Source organism: Glandiceps talaboti, chromosome 1 (genome assembly GCF_964340395.1).
Source record: "Glandiceps talaboti chromosome 1, keGlaTala1.1, whole genome shotgun sequence".
NCBI classification, from domain to species: domain Eukaryota; kingdom Metazoa; phylum Hemichordata; class Enteropneusta; family Spengelidae; genus Glandiceps; species Glandiceps talaboti.
Window position 1 is genome coordinate 12,111,884 of NC_135549.1, and position 27,958 is coordinate 12,139,841.

The 27,958-nt window shown below is 34.6% G+C and overlaps 1 protein-coding gene across 3 annotated transcripts; it reads right to left on the minus strand.

The window, feature by feature from the left end:
- Positions 1-1,507: 1,507 nt before the first annotated feature.
- Positions 1,508-25,880, minus strand: LOC144437384 (PX domain-containing protein kinase-like protein). 3 transcript variants are annotated; one of them, XM_078126329.1, is made up of 14 exons: positions 25,748-25,880; positions 23,587-23,637; positions 21,498-21,732; positions 18,079-18,230; positions 16,941-17,120; positions 15,858-15,959; positions 13,877-14,038; positions 13,272-13,389; positions 12,172-12,250; positions 11,082-11,211; positions 10,256-10,427; positions 9,816-9,869; positions 7,179-7,240; positions 2,925-3,056 (listed from the first exon to the last, which is right to left on the minus strand). In XM_078126329.1, exons 1-13 carry the CDS (start codon positions 25,847-25,849, stop codon positions 7,224-7,226), a joined length of 1,554 nt encoding a protein of 517 aa, XP_077982455.1. In that variant the 5' UTR covers positions 25,850-25,880; the 3' UTR covers positions 2,925-3,056; positions 7,179-7,223. The 3 variants fall into 3 exon arrangements, with proteins under 3 accessions (XP_077982440.1, XP_077982455.1, XP_077982447.1); XM_078126321.1 differs by having other exon boundaries at positions 7,179-7,243; XM_078126314.1 differs by lacking the exon at positions 7,179-7,240 and having other exon boundaries at positions 1,508-3,056.
- Positions 25,881-27,958: the final 2,078 nt, after the last annotated feature.

Here is a 27,958-nt window from a genome sequence, read left to right on the forward strand (position 1 = left end):
TGGTCTTTTTAATTCATTTTATTTCTGAAAATATTGCTTCGAACTTAAAGAAACAAAATGTTGGTCAGAATACCCCTTCTATGATAGTTTGATGAAATATGTACACAGACATGACTGGGGAAAGAAAACAGATGTACATGAAGGTCAAGAACAAGAAGACAAGGAATTTCTTATCTTTTTGTTTTAAAGGTTTAAAAATGTTTAGGGTCAGAGGCTTAAACTAGGGTCGGTCGGTTTTATTGGAAACACACTAATTTTTTTAATTTGGCCGTATTGAAATCTTTTATCCACTTCAAATTGCCATGGCAACAGAACCAACGCAACTTTAATCTGTAATAAAATATCATAAAATCAAAAACTTAGTACTTCCATGTTGCTATTTTGCAGCTTCAACCAGTTCAAACTGAAAACATATTATTGCAGCACTAGTGCTATATAACATATACTATATAAAATTAGATTTCAAAAGCAACAAATTAAAATCCTCTCAGTACTATGTTTGTATAGTACTCACAAACACAACTTAAAATGAAATCAAATAAAAAATAAAATAACACATATGGCACATGCTTTAAAATACTAAACAAATTCCAAGTAAATAAAACTTTCAACAGGACTGGTTAACATATGACTGAAAGAATACCAACTATGAGTATACTGTGGTACTATAGTCAAAGTACCTGAATCTGAGCTCCATGTTAAACTATATACCAAGTCTATGTTGGGGTGTGTCCTGCAAAAACATTGACTTTAAATAAGCTTAGTTTATTTGGCAGAAAAGTAAATGAAAATGTAGGTGTTTCATGGCACAAAAAAATCAACATATTATGCTGATGACTGATGGCACGTGCAAAGTACTGGTGACAAGATACACATAAAGGTGATGTGCAACATACTGGTGACATGATACACATAAAGAAGACGTGTAACATACTGGTGACAAGATACACATAAAGGTGATGTGCAAAATACTGGTGACATGATACACATAAAGGCAATGTGCAACATACTGGTGACATGATACACATAAAGGTGATGTGCAACATACTGGTGACATGATACACATAAAGGTGATGTGCAACATACTGGTGACATGATACACATAAAGATGATGTGTAACATACTAGTGATATGATACACATAAAGGCGATGTGTAACATACTGGTGACATGATACACATAAAGGCGATGTGTAACATACTAGTGACATGATACACATAAAGGCGATGTGTAACATACTAGTGACATGTGCAAGATACTATTGAAGAGCACAATATACTGGTGACAAGATACACATAAATGCAATGTGCAACATACCAGTAGCATTACACAATCTTTTGCTGAATTCTAGAATCTAGACTGACTTTTGCATGTCATGTTATTTCAAGTTCTTCTTGTTGATGAATAACAGAATTGAGCATTGTTACATTACACTAACTCCACAATTACACTGTAATTTTATGCCATCTGCACACAGCTGGCATGCAATGATAATTTTTTTTCTAGCAATGCCTAAATGATAGAATACAACATAAACTCCCTGAATAGGATTGAGATGAAATAATTATCATGGTGTAGCATCAATTATGGCAATGAAGTGATGTCCATGATGCTACATCCATACCCAATTGTTGTGGGTCATGCCACAGAACAAGCTGGGACAAAATCTCTCATGTCAGCACATGCAGTCATTGCAAGCACATCCAGTAGCACTCATTTAGTTATTGATTCATCTTTCATCAGTGTTTTTGTTAAGGGTGGTAAGCAGGTAAAATCTACTTGAGTTCCCTGTCATTTTACTGGGGTTACAAACCAAAGTTATGGTACAGTGTATTGGAAACTTATGCAAGCTTACTATATTAAACCTTTCAGTTACCGGGGTTCCCCAACCTTAGCAAAAACACTGGAATAGTTTGGTTGCTTGTCTATTTGGAGTGTCTACTGACAAGCACTTGTCAGCAATATTGTATGAACTGAGTCATACTGAGTATACACGGTATAGGCAGGTGAACATTGACTTTCTTGTTGATCAATCTCTGATTTTAAATCTTATAAATGTAAAATAACACTGTAATAATTTTCTTGACAAAGATATGCTCTTTTCAATGGTACAAAGTACCCCAAAATGTCTCTGTGGAAATAGTCAGAATCAAGGCAGTTTTCACACCCATGGTTTTCGGGCATTCTTTAACCTGGGTGTTGTTTACATTACTGAAGCCTGCACATGCTGTTTACAGAGAGAGTAGTGTATGACCCACACCAACTGGTTCATGATGGTAATGTTCAGAAGGAAAGTAAGGAAACAATTGTTATTGAGGTTTTATCATCATTATCAGTACTTTGCTAAGATCTGCCCAACACCTATTTGTAAGAAACAGTACCTTTAAAATCAATCTTTGTTTCAAGAGTACTGACAAAAATTTACTGCCTACCCATCTATGCCACATTGAAAAACGATCATGTGTGTGACCCAAGAAACAATACAGATATCATGGCCCTTACTTTCTTTACCTACAGTTCAATTTGTCATGTCATCGTACCCTATTTTAACATAAATCTTTTGCTATGAAAATAACAGTTATGGTCCATTAAATGTACATTTTATTTAATGCTTCAAATACAAGGAAAGTCAGCCTCATATTATTTCACTGTAGAGTCACATATCTTGTACATGTACTGTACAATTCAGGCTTTCAATATATTTAGTATTCAAATAAATCTCAAAAATATCTCATGGAATTTCAGACCAATGTGTGTTGGTGAAAAAGGAGAACTGACAATACGAGCTGTATACTGCATATCAGACTTGAAACGTATATATGACACATTAGAAATGATATGTACATTGAAATTAAGGGGTCTGTTTCTGGTGATTAAATATGCATGGCTTCCTCTTGGATTGTTTTTACACCTTTGGTGCACTGCGGTCATTGACCTCGACTTTATTGAGAGCTCCTTTCTGAAAACCCTGAATAGATCCTAGAAGAGCTCCCCTGTCTTTATTGCCTGTCGTTCCATTGGACACTGGTGGAGCTGAAGACTCAGAAGATGGTGAAACTAAATGAACAAATCAAATATGCAAAAAAAATTACAATGAGTGAAGAGTGGTGAACTAACTTTTTTCCTATGGTACACAGGTTTAACTGATACTAAGTTAACAATCAGCCCCTGACCAGCATTACTTGCAGAAAATCACAGAGAGACAGACAGACATACTCAGACAAATAGGCAGACAGACAGACAGACAGACAGACAGACAGACAGACAGACAGACAGACAGAATGACATATACAATGTACACAATTTTACAGCACAGCTGTTAACCTTGTGAACACTTTAGTATGCAATATATAAATTACCTTACATATGTACAGCCTTTACAAATCTAGCACTGCAAATAAGTTATTTTTTTTGTCAATGAAGAAATAATAGTTTAGACAACAACAAAAGTTAAGTATAAATCATACTTTAGATGAATTTAATTTGATAGTGATGAAAACTTACAATTTTCTTTACTCTATTTCAGTTTACCAACTGAGAATATCGCAATTAGTAAATCTTAAGAGACATCATCTGTTCCATTTAAATATGATGACAATTCATATATTGCATATATATATATTAAATAAGTATCTCCGTAGGGGTTCGACACTTTTATAGGAGTGTGTGGTGACATCATGCAAGACCCCACACAAAGTAACATCTGCAGACTTGATATGGGTATATATATATTAGCCTGAAAGATTCAAGCATTCCTTACACGAGTGTGATTACACAAGTGGACCAATGGCTGAACCTTTCAGACTAGTATAATGTGTCTATACAAGTTCGGAAATATGATCAGTAACTAAGGTGACCATTTGTGTGAATGCTAACTTGATTTTAAAATGTTGGAAATAGTTGAAGGGAGGATCTGGTGCACATTTGGATATGATTTCTTATTTGGTTGCGTCACATTTTTGTAAATCATTGCACACATGTTACTGTACAAATGAAAAGAAGAAATACTGGAATACAATACAATATTATATTCCCTCTTCAACTGATTTAGTCAGATTGACTGTTCAGCTTAATATAACAAACCCAACAACCACAGGTTTGTTATAACAACTAGGGAGGTCTTGCATGATACACACCATGTACCATATTATACAATAACCCAGCACTGAAGACCTGGAATATGAAAACTCATAATCAAGAACTACTAAAGTATAAATATATATCATTCTTCTCATTCTGAACTCCATATCATCTTGTTAACAGTGTGACATATACAAGCAATGTATTACATCTACAGCAAGATAATGGGGTCAGTTATTTAGGAAGGGTCTGCTTCTATAATTTCTACATTTCTATCATAGAGACATGCACAGTTTATGCCATCATTTCCTCCTGTGGAGTGAATAAGTGAGAGATGAGAGTTGCTAGATGAAGCTCTTAGTAAAGAGAATGATCTGTTTGTTATTGGTAGATGCATGCATTGTGGAATGTAAGTGCAACATTCAGCTAGCATAATCTAAGTTCATGGAACCCAATTTTGTTGAACACAGGAGGGTAAGCTTTGACTACATCTGACTTTTTTTAACATTAATTCTTTGTTTCTGAGACCGACTGTCAGTTTACATGTTCAAGTTTTAAGAAAGCCACAATAAATCATCTAAATGGGATGGATAGTATACTGGCAATGACAACAAAACCTAATTAGTATGCAGTACTCGCCAACTCAAATGTGCGGGCTAATCAAACTTATTTATGAACAACTTAACATTGGTGCCAAGCAACAAATTACAATAGCTTGCACAGCGACCACAAAGCGGCTGAGTAGCAGCACAATGACTAGTACACTTGCATGTCCTATATACTATGCGATGTTTTTTTTGTGGTTTTACCCAAGGATGCATTGCGGCACAATGACTATGCATACGTGTTCTATATACTATGCGCATTCTCCATGCGGAGGGCGCTATCTACAATATCATCGTGAGGCAGCCAGTCACAAATGAATCTACCCTGCATGAACTCATGGGCATTGCCTAGTTATGATATAATTTCAGATAACACTAGTTGGTTGCTTTAAAGTTAGTATCTAACATTTCGGAATACAGCAGTTTTTACCATTCCTATATTTGAAGGGGAATGATAGATAGATTTCCCTAGGCCCTAACCAGACATAGCAAGTTTTCTAATTTGATTACCAATAGCAGTAAAATTATCATGCACATACACAAAATGTTACAGACTCTATCCCTTCAAGACAGACCATGATGAACTGTTGAAAAAATATATTATAAAGAATTACCATGGTGATAGTGTACTATGACGTGTTAATATAATTTACCATGTTATATGAATTTACATGCTGCACAAGATACACCACAGACTTACTGCTAATTGGTAACTGTGAAATGCCATGCTTTGTATTTCACTCTAGCAATCTGAAACTAGTCTTCTCATTGGATTATAGAATCAGAAAGCAATGATAAAGTTTTCCTGCAGCCAATCACCAAATGTCTATCATTTTTCTATAAGTATAAGGGCACTCTGTGTGTGTGACTTGCTGTCAGTATACTGAGACGATTTTCTGACTTATTATATATCCAGGTTTTGGATTTTTGGAATTAAAAAAATGGTGTATTTGGTGAAGTCATGGTTTTGATTATACAATGTACTTCAGGGTTCTACCAGTAGTTCAAAATTACCAATCCATTATTCATCAAATACAGTTTTGTTCACAAGTTTGATTAAAATCTAACAAGACACATAATGGTGTGTATAATGTTTCTTTTTTAGAATTTGGATAAAACATCAATTTCCAATAACAAATACAGCAAGTTTACAATTCTTTTAAAATGTAATCTTTATGGCTTAGATATGGGTTTTGTGGACTGAGGTTGTATGGTAGAAAGGCCCATATAAGCTGTACTACTGACATACGCAAAACTCATATCTGGGCCATAACAGTCTTATCATAAACCCTATGTAGTGGCATGGAAACATCATTTGAATCACATAACCACATTATGTAAAATATGTATTAAAGGGTAGTGACAAAAAAAGAAGTCAAATCACTGAGCATACAGATATCGCTGAGCTGAGCCACTTGCCATATTTGGGCAAAGTGAGCTGGGGTGCGATGCTCTATGTTAAATGCACATGCTCTCTACTGAATTACATTGGAAGTAATAATGGGTATATGATAATAGGTTTATAGGTTCAGAACGTTACAATATACTTTGTCCAGGATTTATCAACACATTTTACAAAAGGAGACAGAACACAGCAACAGCAGTGATTGGCATCACAAAACAACAAGCTTCACAGACACTGAATATTGAACATGAAAATGAAAACCTGTCTTTCCTGCTTACACTGACAAACAGACTCTTTTCTACTCAGAGTCTTAGGACAACAAACATGACATCAATTAAATAAAACTGCATCAGATTATCCACCTAAGTCTAGCTATAGTGTGTTTTATAAGTTTGAAGAGTGGATTGCTAATAAATGTCTCTCAAAGAATTTTCAAAGTACAAACACTTTTAGTTGTTGGGTATATGGTACTTGATTGAAAGGCACATGTTGGTTTTCGATAGATGAGGAAAACAGTCGTCTGGTAGAGCTCTACAGAAAGTACTGGATATCTGTCTGTCAGTTTTATAGTTTTTTGACAAAGTACTGGATATCTGTCTGTCAGTTTTATAGTTTTTTGACAAAGTACTGGATATCTGTCTCAGTTTTATAGTTTTTTGACAAAGTACTGGATATCTGTCTCAGTTTTATAGTTTATTGACAAAGTACTGGATATCTGTCTCAGTTTTATAGTTTATTGACAAAGTACTAGATATCTGTCTGGCAGTTTTATAGTTTTTTGACAAAGTACTGGATATCTGTCTGTCAGTGACAGTCACAACTACATGTAGACAGGTTTTCACTTTCACATTCAACACTTAATAATGTTTAGCTATTCCTTGTCATGTGACATCAATCCAAACAACTGCCTGTGAAATGAACTGTTTACATTTACGACTGGACTGAACTTGACTTCCACCACCACTAGACAACACATGACTGTACACAGAGTTAGTGCAGGATTGGAGACTTTATGTGATGGGAAAATAAGGAATGACATATTTAAATTAACTGGTAAATAAATCTAATGCTTAGAGAAGATGCACAAACCTATATGCAGCTACACTTGTACTGCAATCTGATGGAATGGAGCTATCAGTCAACTTTACTATCTGCTGTAACAGTGTAAGACAGATATTAATAATAATGATATTATCAATTATTATTATCATTATTGTAATAAAATTGTATGAATTACATGCTGGGAGACATAAGCTAGCTTTTTGTTGTAACACCTGTCAATAAGTGAGCTCCACACCATGCATGTCAGATGTATGTGTTACCCATATTGTCAGTTATGTGCACACTTGAAATGGTAATAAATGATCTGATATTTTGAATTCTGAATGTCTGTGGTAGAGTTTGGAACATTTAATCTTGATTATCTACATACTTATGAAGATAATGTAGCAAGTGAATGAAAACCTTACCACGATGACCAATGTGGGGTTTGGTAGAGGCCAGCATATATTCTCAAATAGAAATTCAGTTTTCGCTTCTGAAGTGATTTGATTCACCTCTAGATGCTACAAATACGAATTCCTCACCCAATACTTGAAGACATATCACTTAGAACAATTCATTATCCAAATACATTGTTCTGTTATACTAGTGTCTATATAACATGATAAACCAATCCAGTCAATGAGAATAACAGCGTGTATGATGAATAAAACACACCAAAGTACCATGTACAGGTGTAGTATAATTTGGAAATTTGACTTAAAATCATATGCACTTCTTGATTTCAAAATTTAGACAATTTTGTCTGATACTTTATACACATGTTGACTGATCGCGAGGGCAACAGCATATGTCTGAGTGTTTTCTTGAGGGACTGTGGGTCACCCCAACACAGACTTGTTTGTTGTGTTGGCAAAGCCTCGAGGGAGACAGTTTGTGTTGGGGTGATCGATCCATGAGCCCAAGGGAAACTGATGTATGATGTTTCCCGAGCAAGATCAGTCAACATGAGTTTTGTAACACACCTACTACATTTGTACATTCTCACTCTCTCAGCACACTGTTCCGTACATTTATCACATGACAGTGACGATAGCTCAGAAAACAACACAGGAACATGGAAAGCCGTATAATTACCAAATGTGTTCATTGTGAATCCTTTTCTGGCACAAGGGTGGCAAGTTTGTCTTCAGAAATTTGTATAAAAAATTATGAAGTTGCTATGCTCGCGTGACTCTCAAAGCCAATAGAAGACACCAAGTTTGTTTGTTTTGAAAAAGATGTACGCATGGGTGTATGATGTCATACAGGCAACAGCACTCGCAACTGTTGACCAGTAAATGTCATTTGCATTCAACAGTGCTAAAACTCTACATGCCACGTGACCACGTTTTGACGAATCACAACACAGGGAATGTAGTACGTGTGTTACAATGTGGAATGTCAAATATGAATTTTCCCTATTCTGGGCTGCTTTGTATATTTCTGATCACTACAGACTGGGCTTTCCTAAACTACATTTACATGCAATAGTAGTAAAATCAATACATATAATGTGTTGGAATGAGGAGTAAGAGTGACACTAAAGCCTGGCAAGCATAGGGATACCTCACTACAAGCTACCTGAATTATAAATACAAGCAAATCTACTAATGTCTATGCCAATTGAGAGGTAAGTTGTTGTAAGTCACAAATACATCATAGGAATTGAATCAGATAATGTTGTAAAATCCGGATATGGACAGTCACTAGTCTCAGTTACCCATATACTCCTCTGACTTCTGACGACCCCAGAGAGTATAGAGGGAATGCAGTCTAAGTGATTGTAACATAAGATGGCAACTGTCACAGCACAGAGAGAGTTTCTGATTGGATGAAAATGATTCCTCATTTTTCATTTTCATCCACTCTGTATTCATTTCATGGAAATCATGGTGTGGAATTTTGAAAATCGTCTTTGTTAGAAGATTAAGCCAATTACTCTTAGCAAGAGTTGCTACCATGTGATTTTACTACAGCAGTCATATTGTAGGTCAGCCTCTCTGAGCAGCCATCTTGTAACAATTGCTCAGTTACGTAGTGTTCTCAGAAACTCTCTGGGACTGGTGGATGTCAGAGGAGTTTGGCTAATGGAGACGAAACAGTCGTCACTGATTTGTGACAACACTATCTCTTACATTCAACTCATCAAACTCATCATACTCACGATCTTTCACAGATGTATCAGTAGCCCCATCTACACGTAGGTCGTCCTACCTGGGGCAGTCCCAAGTCCTACCTGAGGTAGGATAGATTTGTATCTACACGTAGGAAGGTTACAGCGTATATGTCGCGTGTTCCGTCCTGACAGTACAAAGGACGAAGTCAGGAGGGTTTCAGGAAACCTCTCAAAGGTGTCCTAACAGAGGACAGTTTCAGGACAGGTTCAGGACGCGTTTGCGTCTACACGCGCTTCAAACTATCCTGATTCCTACCTCAGGTAGGATTTTTAGTGCCGTGTAGACAGGGCTATTGTCACCAGCTATCATCACCAAAGCCACCCATTGCTACTGTAATTGTTATCTTGACAACCAACTCAACCACAGCCACCACACAAATCACCACCACCATCACCACCACCACTACAACAGCTAACACAATCATCACAACTATCATCACTTTGTCAATCACCATCATTACCTTAACAATCATCGATAAACTATTTTCTCTGTGTTCTACACATACCTGGTGATGCTGATCTTGCAGCAGGTGATGCGGCTCTAGCAGATGTAGATGAACCTACAGCAAACAAATAAACTGATTTCATATATCATCCTGTATTTATAATTGTATTTGTCATACAGAACAAATGTAATTGACTGATTATCAACCTTACACACTTTCTAAATATAAAATCTAAGAAATTATAATGCTGTTTAAATTTAAATTATAATTATAATCCCTGTTCATAAGCACTGAACTGGAGATGCAACCTCAACATGAGCCATCTATCTCTGACCGGACAACCGATGAAAAGTCAGAAGATATCATTGGACCATGACATATCAACTATCAATCTACATTGTGTGATTGTTATTAAATCTCCTAATCTTCCTAGAGGTGCAATAATGACTTCCAGTAAGACCCTGTAATCTCTACAAATTGAAATAAAGACATACACTCACCAGATTCACTACCAGCTGGTGATGCAGGAGATGTTGCTCCATTCTCACTGACACCATTTTCCTCTGCAATTTGTTGTGACATCCTCTTTCTGGATGACTTCTTCCTCTTCCTCTTTTCCCCATCAGACATATGGAAAGCCTGTGCCTTTGACAACCTCCTGTATGATGATATCTACATAGAGATAATGACATTATGTTATGTTTAATACTGTATTTACTTTGCACCTTGCAAAATTAGCTTACTGCAAATTCTAAGAAATTGATAACTTTATGAGAAACTTCTAGCAAAGTTGATGAAATTACACCAATCTAGATATTTAGTTTTTTCACCATATGTTTACAAGAGTTGCGTTGGCCAAGATTCAGAAACCTGTAAAACTTCCTGTCCTTGTCAGTTAAGAGACAAGGAAGGGAGAAACTTTGGTCTAGCTAGTGGCTGTTTTGAAGTGCTTTGGTGTATCAATTTGATGTCATCATTAGGGCTCAAGAGAACTTAGTGCCCATTTTGCTTATTGGGGAAAATACTGTACATAACAATAATTTTTTTATATTAAAGATAATTTTTGTTAACAGACAAACTTTGATGCATTCTGTGGCATCCCCTCTCATCACCACTCCTCTTGCCATATTACTTATTTACTGACTTCACTGATCTTGCTTTCTCAATAAATACAATTACAGCTACACAAATATGTCCCTCTACTGTACGTTTACAGATGTACATTGAGATATGCACTGAACATGTTATAGCGCCCTCTCTAGGTAGTGCCCCTTGGGAGACTACTACAAAGCCTCAAAAAGAACAGCAGAATCTGATTGAACTCACCACTTTCTGTTCATCATGAAGTCTTTTCTCTATTTTGTCCTTTGCTGATTTCACAACTTCTTTAAGTTTGGTTGGTACTTTCAGTTGAGGTTTAAATGCTGAATTCCCCATTGGCACATCACTGAATAGCCTGTCAAATCATATACATGTACAGTCATATATAAATGACTATATTAGTCATATACTGTAAACTTATATATATTTTCACTACTAGACAATTTTGTGATTTTACAGTCTTCAGCTAATTCTCAAAGACCAATTATTACTAAATTACCAGACTGTAACATTGTGTCCATGTTCAAAAAGCCATTTCAGTCATCACTTATTTTTGTGTTTGTTTTTAGATATATGCAAAAATAAGTTTTTAGTAAAAATTTCCAGATTTACAGTAGCTGACCACAAAACTTAAACTGTAGTGTTACGTACAAGTAGTAAATTCTAATCAAATTCTCTTTTAAAATGAACCGACAATAGCAGTCAATATATATATGTTTTCTTTCAATTTGGGTGAAATATGTAGCTTTTTCACATTCTTCAAACTGAAAGCAAACACAACGTAATATCTGTACTTCCAGTGTTTAATTTCATCAATTCAGATGACAACCGAAATTTACACATTGGTTGACACCTATCTATCTGTGGGTGTTCGCAAAGTATGGATTGACAACAGTCTAACTAAATACAAAAATATTGATTAACACTTTGGTGAGATTAAAAAGTAATTGTCAATTCACCTTTAAACAGATCAATGTCATTGAAACCCAAAAGTCAATACTGACACAAAACACGAGTTGAATTCAGGTGTATTCATTAACAATACCACTATAAATACAGCAAACACATAGCACTGTACAATATATCACATATTTGACCACACTTGTCTACTAAGACTTTTCTGAGCTAAGGTTTGTGTTCATGTTGGCATATGACACAAATTTCCAACTTTGATCTAATTTACACAAGGTGACATCTTTCCTTGGGACTACACAAAGTCAAATATGGTACTTTGTCTCATACTATCCCTTGACACAGGTGATGGTTACAGGTTTTGTGTATCATAGTGACATACAAATGTATTTCCTGTACTTACGGATCTGCTATAAGATCATCTACTGACGGCAGTCCAGTTTTACAGGACTCTGTTGTAAGAATGGACTCTAATACTGCTTCTGTAATTGAACAAATAAAAAACATTTCTTGTTTAAATTCACAAGTTATTTAATTATTAAGAGCAAAGAATTCTTTTAGCTCCACTGTCAGTGACAGCTGAATGGAGCTGAAGGGGTAGGTGGATTCTCTATCATCTGTCCATCAAAGTCTTCTATTTTTGATTTCTCCATAAGCCAGCTCAGATTACAGTGTGTACGTTCTTTGTCTTTGAAAGGTAACTTTGCAGAGTTACTTTACATTTATTTACAAAAATACTTTCCTGCTTGCAAGATAAAGTACCTGTCATTATACACTTAAACAAATTTAAGTACTTTATGCTATAAATGAGAGACATTCTCATCCTATTGATTCTAACATTTCCCCATGTAAAACATACAATACATCAGTAGCTACCTGTCTCTATGCAACTAACAGTCACCTTTGAAAGAGCTGGCTACTAAAATAATGTATATTAATAATACTTTGTCACACGACATCAAACATTGTTGTGTGGAACACATTTATCAGTGATATCAAAGGAAACAGCTTGACACAGGGGTTAGATAATGGCACACACTTCCTGTATACGCTATCTAGTTAACTTTTAATAATCTTGTAAAGTTTGTAGTTCGTGTATGTTTCTAATATTACATGTACATGTAGATCTTTAACAATGTCAAACTGTCCAATGTGAGTCACCTAATTAGAATCAACCCACTAGAAGTCATGTATTTAATACCCAACAGTTTTCAAAGGCTTTACTTCTTAGGCAATAGGAATGTTCTATATATATGGCTGGGGTTGTGTTTTTTTAATTTCATTGTCCTGATATTTCCAGCAGTGAATTATATCTCCCAAAGATTTTCCATGAATGGTAATGGAATTCAGGCATTTTCCTGGAGCAGTTTTGTAATTTCAAAACTTTCCAGGAATATGTGCATCCTGCTTTCTGTAATGATTTCTATTCGGTAGTTTAAAACAGTGTAATCTCTTTATCAAAGTAGTGATAAAAAATTAAATTATGTAAATTATTGTACTCACTTATTGGGGGTGGTAGATGGGCTGGAAAGTCATCCTTTGTTGCAGCATTTAGAGATTCTCCAAACACCATTTCATAAAGTAAATGTCCAAAACAGTAGATATCTATGGCTTCTGTTGTCTAAATCATTCAAGGTAAAACATTTTGTTTATTTTCAATTCATGTAAAAGTTGAAACAGTAGCTTTCTTTCTGCCTGAAAGTGACAATAAATATGTCTAGTGTGCAAAACAAAGTGGCATATAAAATTCATGCACTGCATATTTTGGTTAATCGGGATTCGCATGGGTTGCCCTCATTTCATTCACGCTTATTCATCAAATCTTAATGAATTCTCATTAATAATAAATCAATCAATTAATTAATGTCAATAAAGATACAGTAGCTGCTGTTTGGGAAAGAGTCAATTTTTGTTCATTTCATTTTGTATATTTTATGGCGTCTAGTATTACAATCCACAACATTCAGCAACGGTGTAATAAATACTTGTACTTGAGAACCCATTTCACATAGCGATTGGTTGTAAAGTTAATAGACTTTGTCACTCACACTTCACAGTATCTATTTTCTTATCAAAACTACCTAGATACAAATTAAACCAGTACTTACACTAATTTTCTTAAACTGTGTAAAGTACTGTCTGTAGAATGAAGGTAAACCAAGAAAGCCATTTTCAAGGTCAAGGAGTCTGCATGTATTGCCTTCAAACATAATGTTGCCTAAATGTAAATGACCATAGGGGATACCCTTATCATGGAGAAACTTCAAGGCCTGCAAAAAACAGAAATATCTAGTTATGAATTGCATGACTGGAGGAGATGGTTTCATCTCTAGGTACGATCCAATCACCTTTAAACAGGTTCAACCAAGGTTTCTATTCAATCAAGGAACACTAATGTTTGATATGAAGGAATCAAAATACAATTAGATATTATTTCCATATATTTCTCTTCGTTCAGACAAGGAAAATATGAATGACCTAAGGGGTCTTATCACTTGGAGTTGATAGACAAACAGTGACAAAACCCTTAGGTGACTGTGAGTTTTTTCCAGCTGAATGAACCTGTACAAGCTTACTTTCAGAAAAAAAGAGAAAACAGCAATTCTGAATGTTTTGACTCATATTTCAATCAAACACAGAAGTAATGACATAGAAGCATGTTGCCATGACATATAACGACCAGGGTATAAATTCCATATTTTCTTTTTGAACTCATAATACAATTTAGCTGGGAAGTGGTATGTGGTAACATTTATAAGAATATTGTCCTCTTTCACCAGCAGTTTAAAAATCTCTGTAGAAAATATTGCAAAAGAATTGTACAAATCATTTTATAATATAACATTTTAGACGCAACCTTAGTTAGGAACAATTTCAACAAACAAGAAATTAACATAAGGAATACATAATGTGACTCCAGTGAGAGGCTTTCCCTCCAAAAATAGTTGCACTATTATAGAATTGTATTATGCAAAAATAGTTCTAGAAATTCAAAGCTTGAACCACGCTAAGTTTCTAATTTGCAATATTTTCAGCCAATACCCCCTCCCACCCCCCTCCTCCCAAGGATACATGTTAGAAGATATACAGAGTGTATTGACCTTCATCATCAAACACTGTTAACATCAGAGTTCATCACACCTAGTTATCATCAATGGTATTAGAATACATCATACATTCAGCTACATCTAATGAGACAATAATGACTTCATTTCTATTCAAAAGATGTTATCTACTTATCTAGACAGTTTGAGCAGAGTAACAGAGTATTATTACTATTAACATTAACATGACGTAGTCTACATTAATCATTGGAAATAATAACACTGCAGCTGATCATCAAATATTGTAATGAATAATTAAAGTTTTCATCAGTCAAGCACAATTGCAAATTACATGATAATAAAAATGTCCTCAAAATATGAGTCATATTAATCACAATTTCATTTATCATACTGAATAACTGTAATCCTATGTTAATATACAATAATTTTGAGTTTTTAATACAAATAGTACAGCTACATCTAAATATAGAATATCTGACTACAAAAGAACCTTGTCAAATATTGCAAACATTTACAGACAAGCAATTAATGATACCTATATATATATTAGCAGATGTTGTACATTTTTGTCTGCAAGGCAGACAAGCGTATGACAACTTTACATGGCCATTATACACATAACAGCTCATGTAACAACACTTTTGTCACATTTTGAATTTCATTGTATTTGTACCATTCTAGGTATCAGGCTCTCTAGACGAGTTTTGATTATATTTTCACTAAATATGTGTATAACAGAAATTAATGTATGACCAAATGGAATAGCAAATTATGGATTTGTAAAATTAAATGTGAATGATGAAAAAAAAATTATATTGTAAACATATTTTATGAATCAAATGGAAATTTCTACTCACAGAATCAAACAATTTCTTGGAAGTAAATCCTACATTTTTACTCACATCCTGTCCGGAACATCATTTTTATGAAATTTGAGGATAAGTGTTTTCCAAGTACTTTTATTCTTTGGGGTCAAGAGTTCTTGCATAGAAATATGACTGTTAATTCCATAACACCCACTCACCTCAAGTATTTGTCTTCCATATGTTTTGATGTTCATGAGATTAAATTCTGTGTATGCTTTGGGTTTGCCATATTTTTTGAGGAAATGATTCTTTGGTTTTGCCTAGACAGGAAAGATGGAAGTTATTGTAATCAATATGTGATGTATGAAAATGATCAATAGAATGAATAATTTAATCAGTAATAGTACATTGACAGGCTTACAGACAGATGGTATGGGTTATATAATATAACTTGCTGTTGGCTTCTCAGTTTATCATATTGCTGCAATTTTGGAATAAAAAACTTTCATCTATTGATGTATTCACGTCAATTCATAAAATTTGAATGAATGATAAAATAACAGATATAGAGTCATACACATAAACCTGGCTAAACCAAACCTCATGATTTAAAGTGATGGTAATAGATACAAAAGAGACTGTTGCTTAGCAACAATTCACTATTGACACATCTGTCTCACAATACAACTTTTGCTTGATCATTAATCAATGTGCAAGTTGTGAAAATCTAATTCTGAATATTGCTGTGCAATAAACTAAGAAAAGCAATAACACTGCTTTGCAAATTACATTAATAGTACTGCACAGGTCCTCCTCTAAGACAGTTTTGATTGAACCCACAGTGGGTTAGAAGTGCTTAAATTCAATAATTATCATTCGATTTTATCCTTTTCATTTTTATGTATTCAATTTTTAATTAGTCAGCTGAGCTGCAGTGAACCACTAGATTATCCAGCTGGGCTTTCTTGTATATAAGTCTGCCTGACATGGATATTATTCACACTTGCATTGTACTATGCAAAAAATAGAATACTCGTCCTTGTTTCTTCATACAGAAAGTCTGTACAGCTAAAACATATATGTACAATCTCTTCAACGTAAAAAACTTCAGTAACATAAGATTCTTCTTTAATCACAATAGTTATACCTATCATTTGTCATTCAGTAAATGATGCAGTTCAAACTTTACAAGGTGACTTTTTATGGTCAAAAGAATTAGCATAATCAAGGATGAAAAAATGTGGGAAAGGTACAGCCTCCTCCCAACACCCCCCCCCCCCCACCCCATACTTCTTACTTACCTTACAGTGAAAATCTCTGAGCGTTCCTGTGGCATGGAATGTTCTGATGGCAAATCCACCATTTTCATTGGCTGTTGCAAAGGTGACAGGGTAAATAAATGGATGTTGAACTGTGGGTAATATTTTCAATATTGCCTGTAATTCTTTATCTGATAGGAACTTGTCTGGACCTAGGTCACTCTGAAAAGAGACATTACAATAATAATTTGACATCAATGTTTTCATCATTGATACCTCTCAAGTGATTAATTGGTTGATGAAGATGATACATTTATCTCTGTTTTTTCAATCTGTAACTGAACCATACTTCTCTCAATTTTTTATTTATTAGGATATTGTTTTGACATACAAACACTCTAGAATTCAAAATAGTGAGTTGTATCAATCAATAATTTACCAACTAGTTCAATAACACTCTCACTACATGAATGTCAATATTATAAAAATGACCATACCACAGTACATTTACATATAACAAATAATTTTGATTCATGTAACATTCTCCAACAAGTTTAATATACAAACAGCAAGTTACTACTTCATCATATTTATCAAGGTTGTATTTGTACTAGATAATTATTGAAATGTGTAAACATTGGAATGTTAGCATAGTGTCTCAACTAAAGTCTAGTTTTAATTAATTAAGGCAACAGTTCAAAGTTATATATAGAATCTAGATGTCGGTACATGCAAATATGAAATGTATTTAAAATGGCCAACTTTTGGATTCAATTTCCACTGTACAATATCCAGTTACATATCCCTGGGTTATAATCCATCTACCATCTATACAATAGTGGTCATTATAACAGTCTCACTACACAGCTTTCCATTAAAAAAATAAGCCTATGTTTCCGTACACAATGCTCTCAACACCTGCTCACAAGCTATGTTGTAACATATATTGCCTTGACAACATAACTGAATTCTGTGACCTAAATACTAATGCTTGGAGTCTGAAACTGAATAGAATCTGGAGTATGCAAATTTGAACTTCTCAAATGTACATCACTGCTGTGTCTACTAAACACAGTGCCTAATTTGGGCCTACAATATGAATAGTAAGAATTGCATAGTACAGAATGTAAGAGTTGAACAACAACAGATGTCTCTGTAAATTCTAGGTTGCCAAACTCACCCAGGCCAATACCAGTCTAACTTTGGGTTGTTCTTTGGGTTTTATGAGGAAATAGTGTTTTCTGATTCTCCAACCAGCATCCTTGAGAGGTTCCACCACCTCCCAATGGGGCTCAGACCTGAAGAACATTGACACATGTTGTAATGCTATCTCTGTTGATATAAAGAAAATAGAGAGATTATCACCAGATGAATATAATTACACACATACCTTTACAAGATATAACGCTGTTATAGAAATGGGCAAAAAATCAAATTATAGTTTTTTTGATAGGCTGCTTTAAAAAATTGATTGATCGATTGATTCATCAATTGATTGATTGGTTTATTGATTGATTGATTCATCGATTGATTGATTGATTGATTGATTGATTGATTGATTGATTGATTGAAAAAAAATTCAGCAGCCATTTCAAAACAAATTTCTATGTGAAATGTACAGTATAAACAGTTACAGAACTGGACTATTGGAGTATGTAAAATATCAAAACTGGCACTGTTGATAGGTGTAAATACTTGTAGTCAATAAATTACAACACAACAATGACTGATTGTCAGCTGAATATACAGGTACTAACAACACATCACAAGCTGGACTTTAGGCTCCTCAGCTACATATTTTGCTAGCAATTATTACACTTACAGTTATTGGTTAACCAAAAATAGAACAACTACATAGCATCATCTATTGTTAGAAATCGACATCAACACAAAATGTATTACTTTGGCAATCCTTCCCTAGATACTGTGTGGGAGTCCCAGGACATACATGTACAGTATAAAATTAAACTCAATTGATAGAGGAAACGTAATTAACAATTCACAGTTTATTCATAGGCTATATGTGAGTTATGGAATATTAGAAAGATTGCCATTTATTTGTATACTGTACTTTTTACTACAAGTTTTAAAATGCATTACACTATTTACAAGGTGGCATTGGTGTTACTTTCTGTCTTTTCTATATAATAATGGTACATTAGCAGCACACACACAAGAGACAGACGTATCAATGACAGAGTAAGTTACAGGTGAGTGTTTCACTATGCTAGATGTATACTGATTACTAGTTGTACCAGTATATGTGGCACAAACAAACATATCATATGACAAGTTGCAGTTACTTTGAGTTCACCTTTGACTTTCTTAATCAATTATGCATTACTACTGCACTAGTACAGAAACAACAGACATTAATTTCAAGCTTTGGTTTTAGTGCTTATTTCACAAGATCACTTCTAGTCCCTTTACACATTGTGTAGTACTCCCCTTGAATTTGAGTACTAGTATGCTGTTTTTGTATTTTGGTTTCTACTACAGAATCTGACAACATAAATATTAACAAATGTACCAATCTCCACAGTTTAAATTGTTTTGATAATTTACCCTGTTTTGAATTATATACAAATATGACCGGTGATGACCCTACACAGAAACTAGGTCATGACCTTCAACCACCCTTGAACTCTGGGCTTTATGATTGACAGTCAGTGCACATCATGTGGATAGTCCTTCAATAATAAGTAAATTCACATTAAGCATACAAACATGTTATTTGATTGCATTTGTAGTGATATGTATTGCAAGTAAAGTAAGCCTGTGATAAACAACGTTTTAAATTTGGATCTGAAAGCCCAGCCTCACTATTACCTTTCAAAAGAAAAACACAATAAATTTGCAGTCTTTGTGTTCTGGAGTGGAAAGGTGAGTGATGCATTGTAATCTAGTTGCTACCTGTATATTTCATATTGTTGGAAAGGTTGATACAGCCCCCATGCTATTCAGTAACTATAGTATTGTACAGCACTGTGATGTGCATCTGAAGTAGAAGTCTTAAAAGCCTTCCTTTTAGCTGCTACCATGGCAACCAAAGTAAACAAACCACAGCAAGGAATATTGATCATTAGCTTGTCAGCATACATAAAGGTATTAATTTACACCTAAAGGTAAATCTTCACATACATATTAACACCGACATATTTCCTTCATGAAATGGAACATCAGAAGGATCCCCCCCACCCCCAAACCTGACTACAAACCATAAATGATCTATTTCCAAATTTTACTACATCATATTTCATTTTCTTGGCCTATACTGTTGTCGTTTATTAACATCCCAAATTATTTGTACTAATTTCAAGTAACTTGCATGTGCAAGAAGTTGTACTGACAAATTATTATCTACCGTGATTGAATAAAAAACGTTTCGAGTCCTTCCTGTACATATATCCCTAAATTTATATCATGAAACCAGGCCAGTCTTTCTTTCAGCCTTTCTTATAATTCATTTCTTAAGTAGTTACTAATGTGTGTTCCATTCCTTTCCCACATATGCAAACATTGATCAGTCAGACAGACTGTTTAGTTGTTAAACCATTCCTTTGGTACATAAGCAAACACTGATCAGTCAGTCTGTTTACTGTGCTGTCAACTGCCTATATATCTAAATGAGATTACTTCTAACCAATTTCTATACATGTACAACCTTACAATAAAATGACATTTTCACTATATATTCTTGTTCCTTACTTTGATCTCTAGCAACCCAACAGACGGTCGTGAACCAAAAAAATAACATGAACAGGTAAACTTAAAAAAGAACTGTGATTGAAATTTTAAAGATGTCAACAGGTTAATAAAAATTTGAATATTTCCTTCAATTATTCACAGGATACAACAATAACAAATAAATGGCAGCTTGTAACTAATATTTCTGCACATAATTTATCGTTATATTATAATTTATATTCTAGATTCACTTCAAATGAATATTTTGTTTGGATGATAATTTTTCTATAATCATAATACATAATTTTGTAGCACAATTGCAATTGACAAACTGACAACTGATCAGTAACTTATTCAGCTCAGGTTATCATTTCTAAAAATACCTTATTCACCTGTCACCTGAATATATATAAATATCAAATAAATACTGAGATGTACATATTTACATACATCACTATTTCTGATAGAGAAGTCTTGTCTGCCATTGTCTCATCAGTGATTCCTATTGTCTAACTTACAAACAACACTAGTCATGAGTTACATATAAATACAACATGCACTGAAACACCTTCATGTAAGCAAACTGTATTTTAATGAAAGAATTTATGTGATTTTCACTACACTAATCTTATTCTAAGCTGACATATCTTCTTTTTTTTTAAATTTAGCTTTAAATGAAAGTGCAATACATGTACATCTGCCTTTAGTAAAGCTGTGTGTGTAGCAATAGTATTTTGACCATGACATTTGAAAAACGAAAGTATAAAAGGTCATATCTTGTGAAAACCTCTGTATGCTGATTGGGTGAAAGGTCAACTCACTAATTCTGATTGGCCAGCCCCTCTTTGATGACAGACAAAACTGGGTGAAAGGTCAACTCAACTCATTTCTTGATTCAGATGACATACTCACCGTGAAAACTGGATGAATAATTATTGATGTCTAAAAACTGTTTGACATACAAAGAATTTGATAACATTTGATTGGCCAGTATGATGTTGAGATAATTCTGCAGAGCTCTTTGTCTCTCAGCAACAAATTCTCTCTCCATATTTCCAAACACTTTCTTCGGTGGAAGGGGTAACTGTATTGCAGATATTTTGAGATTTTCATGAAGTGCTGCAAAGTCACTGTATCTTCTGTTGATCTGTTGGTTGATGAAAAATACATGACACAGCTACATAAAAAAGTCAACAATACATAAATAATGAATAATCATTTATTTTAGGTTTTTACCATCTTTTAAGTTTTTATCATATTTTATTTTGCTGCACAGGATTTTCCCATTACCATTTCAAGATGTTTCAGGACGGTATAAAGTATACATATGGTCCAGACACATTAGTAAGACTGAGTTATACAGTTCAAAAGACATTGTGAAACACAAGTCCAAAATAATTACATTGTCATCATTCATTCAGCATTTCTTTCAAAGTTTGATGTTCTTAACTCAGTCTTACAAATATGTCCATATGTATATGGTTGTGTAGAATGGTATATATATCATTCAGACTATATGCTATGTGACATTCTGTGCGAGTCAGACTGGGGACAACAAAACAGTATTTTGGCATTTATTGACTGACACAATGACCTGTCAACCTAGGGCATAAGGAAGTGTTTTGCATCATAAATAGCTGGTAATTTACACCACTTTGTCAAATTTGAACAATTCATGCTTGGTTTAAAGCCATTCATAGGATATTAACCTAACAACTCAAAAAAAGTGCAAAATGAAAATAATGATTAAAAGTGAAAATCTAGTAGGTTTGATTTTCACTGTCGATGGTTTTAACTTTTAAGCATATTATGTGTTACTAGGAAATACTTCTATTTTCATGTACGGTATTGAACCTTAAATTTGTCAATGTCATGAACGCCTGTGAAAGTCTAAAAATATCATAATTTTGAGTATGTTGTACCATGTTTTGGTAACATAGGTAGATTTTAACTAGTACTCACTACTTTGCTAAATATGCTAATAACTCTATAATCCATCTCAATAAATTACAGATACTGTGGCTGTCACACCAAGGTGACACTTGCAATGCATTACACCATGACAAGAATACAGAATAAAACTAACTACAACATGAGGGCAAATTACTGTATGGCCTGTCAATGGGTATCATTATAGAATGAATGTCCGATACTTTAACCATGCTTCAGTAGGTAGGAGTGGGGAGTGAACGTAACATAGCATAAAATTCTATGGGGTGTGTCATCCAATTCCCTATAATAATTTCACAGCATATGCATGTATTCACATGTTACATACAATGTACTTGTACCTTACAGTCTTCCCTTCCAAAATTGGTCCACCAGGGACTATAACTGGAAGGTTCTGACGAAAGTGGTGGTGGGCGTTTAGATGGACCTTGTCGGGTGCTGGTTTCTTATGTGGATTTTGACTGTCTCACAAGATTGAATGTCAACAGTACTTTGTGGTAAGCTGTTCCATAATGTCATGGCTTCCGGAAAAAAGGAATGGATGAAGGGGGTTGATGTGTAGTGGTACATTTCAAGTTGTTTGTTGTGGGTTCTTCTACTTCACATGATTTTTGGCCTGACATAGTTTTCTGAGTTGATGCCTATTTTGTCGTTTAGGATTTTGTGTAAGATTGTGAGTCGTTGAGTTTTTCTTCTAACTTCTATTGTGTCACATTCTAGTTTTTGCCTAGTTTTTGCAGCATGTACCTCTAATTAAGGAGAAATACACCCCCCACCCCCACATACACACCCACACACATAAAAATTGACTCAAACAAGGAATATTCAAACAATATCTCATTTAATGAGTGTTTACTGCTATCAAAATAGGAAAAACTATTAGAATAATACAAATAAATTAGCCTTAGTGATCTCATTTCTGTCATCATCCAAAAATATAATTAATTTGAATAAAGTTGTAGACATGATGTTACCAGGCTATTAGTAGAAGGACCAGTCACTAAGCTATCCTGTCATTTGATGATAAAGATACAAATACAACTTTACTTACCTGCCAACAATTCTCAGTAACTGGACCTCTTTGAACTCTTATCACATAATCCTACAGGTCATAAAAAAAAACATAAGTCAATACATCATTACTTTCATTGAACTACACTTGTGCCTCTAGTCAACCCAGCTGTATAATTGGGGACCTGGTAGGATAGAGGTTGCAATGTGAATGCTTTAATCCTATGCACTTATAGAGGCTGCAATGGATTGTATGCCCCCCGGGAGTTGAGGAGGTACATTGTATATATGTATAAAGGACTGTTGTGCTGATATAGATCTGAGCCAGGGGTAATAATTGTAAAGTGATTTGAGCACAGTGTGGGAAAGTGGTATATGAAAACTATTTAATATAATTACTTATTTTCACCTTCACTTTGTCTTTGTCTGTCTTAAACGTAAGGATTTTAAGATCTCCCATGAGTCTTTACTTTTCTATGATCAATCAAACAAGTAACCTGAGTGACTGCCTCAAATCTAGGAGTATAAGTGACCCAAATGACCACATCAAATCAAAGCAAGTGACCAAAGTGATCCCATAACGTCAAACCAGTGACCTAAGTCAAATCTATGAGTGACATAAATGATCCCATAAAGTCAACTGGTGACCTTAAACTTAAAGTGACCATTTCAATGGGGGTAGACTGTAGCCAACTGTTGCAATGTTCCCATCATGAAGCATGAACTTCTGACATTAGAAATGAAAATTACTGTGGCTTTAGTCTACCAACTCTTTAACTATACACAAAAAGAAAGGCTTGAATCTGAGAGAATGAAGACATTTTTAATAAGCTTAGATATCAATTGGATTTGGTGTACTCAATGTACAACAAACTTGTAAATAATACTCTCTCACTGTTCATTGTCACTACAAAGGTACAAGTTTCTAACAGATATTTGCTATCCATGTATGGCCAAATTTACTTAGGGCCCTCATCTTAAAACTTGCAGCAGAAAACAATTGAGTCTTCCTACAGAAAATAACACAGACTGAAGAAAACACCATCTTAATTTTAGGGTAAAGTTTTAGGTAAATGATTTGATTTATAGTAGATAAATTTATATATATGTTGTTTGGCAATAATTATGAGGAGCAACAGGTGAGGAGGCTAAACTGATAGGAAATCTTTCTAAAAAGATCAGTTTTATATTCTTAGAAATACAAATTTGACAAATTTCTTAGCAATTTGTTTATATACATATGTAGGTCTAGATCTATTCACTTTTTAAAGTCCATTTTGACGATTCACCAACTGTGTTTTATTTCTGACTACAATTTTAATAATTAACACTTTGACACATTTGAAACTGTGCCCAAAAACAGTAAATTTATAAATAAAAATTATAACTATCAATTTCATAAACAAAGATTAAATGTTTGTTAGTCTGGATGCCAACTTGGTCTCTAACTATAGTATATCATATGGTGAGTGGAGGTGTAAATCTTAACGATACGGTATATAGGACGTAGAGTATGCCTCAGAATCTGTACTGCCAGAAGTTTGTTTGCAATTTGTATACATAATGTGCATGCGACCCACAATTGACAGGAAGTCGATGTAGAAGTAGCACTAAGTGGATGTGTGGGAGGATCTCGTGAATATACAATCATCACGACTTCAAAAACAAGACTACAATGTAATGTGTACTACAAGAACATAGTGGATCTCTCGACTAGAGTGGTGGCAGTCGTGTCGTGAGGAATCCTAGTACGGGCTTGCACTGTTGACGTCATAGCACAACAGTGATGTAATAATATTTAGCTGACGTCGTTACATACTGACTGCAATTCATTGTCACATGTGGAAAAGTAATGAACTTGTGTTGACATGTCATATCACTGTCGTGTCAAGCAACCTAGTTTACATTCATGTTTTGCACGAGAAAACATGACCAAAGTGTCAAAATGCGAGGTTAAACTCTTTCTCAATGCTAGCCTTGACTATTGTTGAACAAAATAATGGTGGCTTCAGTGGTTTGAAATAAAATATAACGTCAGGGCCATTCAGTCATGGTCGCAACGACACCTGTACTGTGTACGTACGTACGTACACTATCGAAAGTTTCATCACCTATGCTACGGCGCGCGAATGTAGTCGAGTCCCATGACGTTCCCTATTCCACACCAGGAAATTATATCTATTACTACTTTTGATACTTACGATATGTGTCTCCATGTTCTGTGCCGCTTCAATTACGGCTGTAAGAGGAACAGTATCATCTAGCGTCACTTTCGTAGCCTTCTTTTTGTCGAACAGCGCCATTTTCACATGTCGATTTGGGGGCGGAGTACGATCGCGAAATCTCTCGCGAGATTTTATGAAGTTGAGAAGAGAAAAAAAAAAAGAATTATGTCGCCGAAGATGGCGCTGACACTGAGCTTGTCACTAGTACTGCAGCGTACTGCTTACTGTCATTTGTGCAGCACATAATAAATGTATAACAAAAAAAACAAAAAACAGAATTGCACGATATAGCACAGACAAGAAAGAACAGTTCCTGATATATTCTACGTATGGACAATAACAGGTTAATAAAGAAGGTTTTCATTTGGGATCATGAGTTATGTCATAGTAACTGGTCATCAGAAGTAAGATCTATTTTCGATCGATTAGGTATGGACAATAAATATACTGATATGGAACCATGTAATATAGCAGATTGTGGGATCATATTGCTAGCAAACTACGGAAGAGAATGGGACCACAAGGTTATAGAGAAAGCAAAACATATATAACATTTAAACATCACTATAAAGTCGAACCATATGTACAGATGAATTTATCTAGGTTGCACCGCTCATCATACCTTGCACAAATTAGACTTGGGATTTTGCCACCCGAATAGAAACTGGTTGTTTCAGAAATGAAACTTTAGCAAATAGAATATGTATCTTCTGTAATGCAGATGAAATTGAAGATGAAATTCACTTTGTCATGACATGTTCGTTATATGATGACCTCAGATTAACTATGTTCACAGATGTAAATAGAGTTTTTGATACGTTTCTTGATTTAAATATTGAGGAAAAATGTTCACTTCCTTAACGCACGATGTTCACGTCGTATAGCTATATATGGGTATAATGCTTTTGAGAGAAGGAAGACATTTTTGTTTCGATAAATATCGCCATAGATACGTTCTCTTTGTACTTTTCTCCTATGACATTGTATATAAGTTTATAGATGTTCTATTTGTTTAATTTGTTTTGAAAAAAAGGTGACTTATAAGTCTGAAGGGGCTGGGCAGATATATATTTGTATACGTGTATATTTATTGTAAATTATTGTAAATCTGCATGTCACGTGCACTATAATAAACTACTACTATACTGGCAACAATCAAACAACTGTGTAGGGTTGTCTCAAGGTGAATTCAAAATTGACATTCTGGCTACATCTATTGATATGTATTATTCCAGAATGCTGATTCACCCATTTGGTATCTTCAAGGCTTGTCGTATAAACGACAGAAAGTAATTTGTTGTTCACTGATTAGATTATTTTAGATATTTTATCATAAATTTGGCAAACTTTAAGAATACCATATAAAGATTAAACTTTGTCTGTTGACGTCAACGTGGGTACATTTTATCAATCATTAATTCTATTTAGCTGATTAAACTGTCTGTGTGTCAGCCTTGGTGTGTCATTGAAACTGGTATGATACACACAGATGCCGCAAGTCACGTCTAAACCTTGGGAAACGGATAGTATCAATAGTTTGGTGACTCACACTCGTACGCAGTCCGTCTATAGAGTATCCCTCCCATTGGGCGAATCATCAAATGCTGAATAGTGACGTCGATAGAGAATCCCTTGTTTTATGAAGACAGGAGACGGAGAATTATAGTTTTGAAATGTCTTATGCACCTAAATGGAATCTCATAGCACATTGCTAGCATATGCAGCGCCAACGATAAATCTGATCTTATGTGATGTGATATGTGAATTGATATGCTATGCTATGATATATGATAAAGATAAAGCGCCTAGTATCCATCAAGTGATACTCACTGGCGCTTTACAATGATATAACTTCAAAATGCCCAAAGCGTTAGCTTTTACCTTTTCTCATCATGATCCCTGTTTGACTCAAGTCTATTTCAGAGAAGAAATTCCATAGGATAGTCATTTAGGCATAGCAATCAACCCAGCAGTTCTCTGAAGTACTGTGATCAAACGCCACAGTGTTATACGCAGTTTGTGCATTATTAAAGCCAATGGGTGTCATAGCCCTTAATAACGGTACACTGCTCATTATTGAGCAATTCCACTGTTACATTTGTAACATTCACAGGAAGGTCCGAACCACATATCATAGCAATTAACCAATAGTCAAGTAGATTTTGAGTTTGGATCTTCCCAGATCAC

What these genes read in the sequence shown, in the direction of transcription:
- LOC144437384 (XM_078126314.1), bottom strand. Translation starts at nt 25,849, where the DNA reads ATGGCGCTGTTCGACAAAAAGAAGGCTACGAAAGTGACGCTAGATGAT. An exon ending in TCAGAGATTTTCACTGTAAG is followed by an intron (nt 15,960 to 16,940) that starts GTAAGTAAGAAG and finishes TTTCCTGTCTAG; the next exon opens with GCAAAACCAAAGAATCATTT. An exon ending in CCATCTACCACCCCCAATAA is followed by an intron (nt 12,251 to 13,271) that starts GTGAGTACAATA and finishes GTTCAATTACAG; the next exon opens with AAGCAGTATTAGAGTCCATT.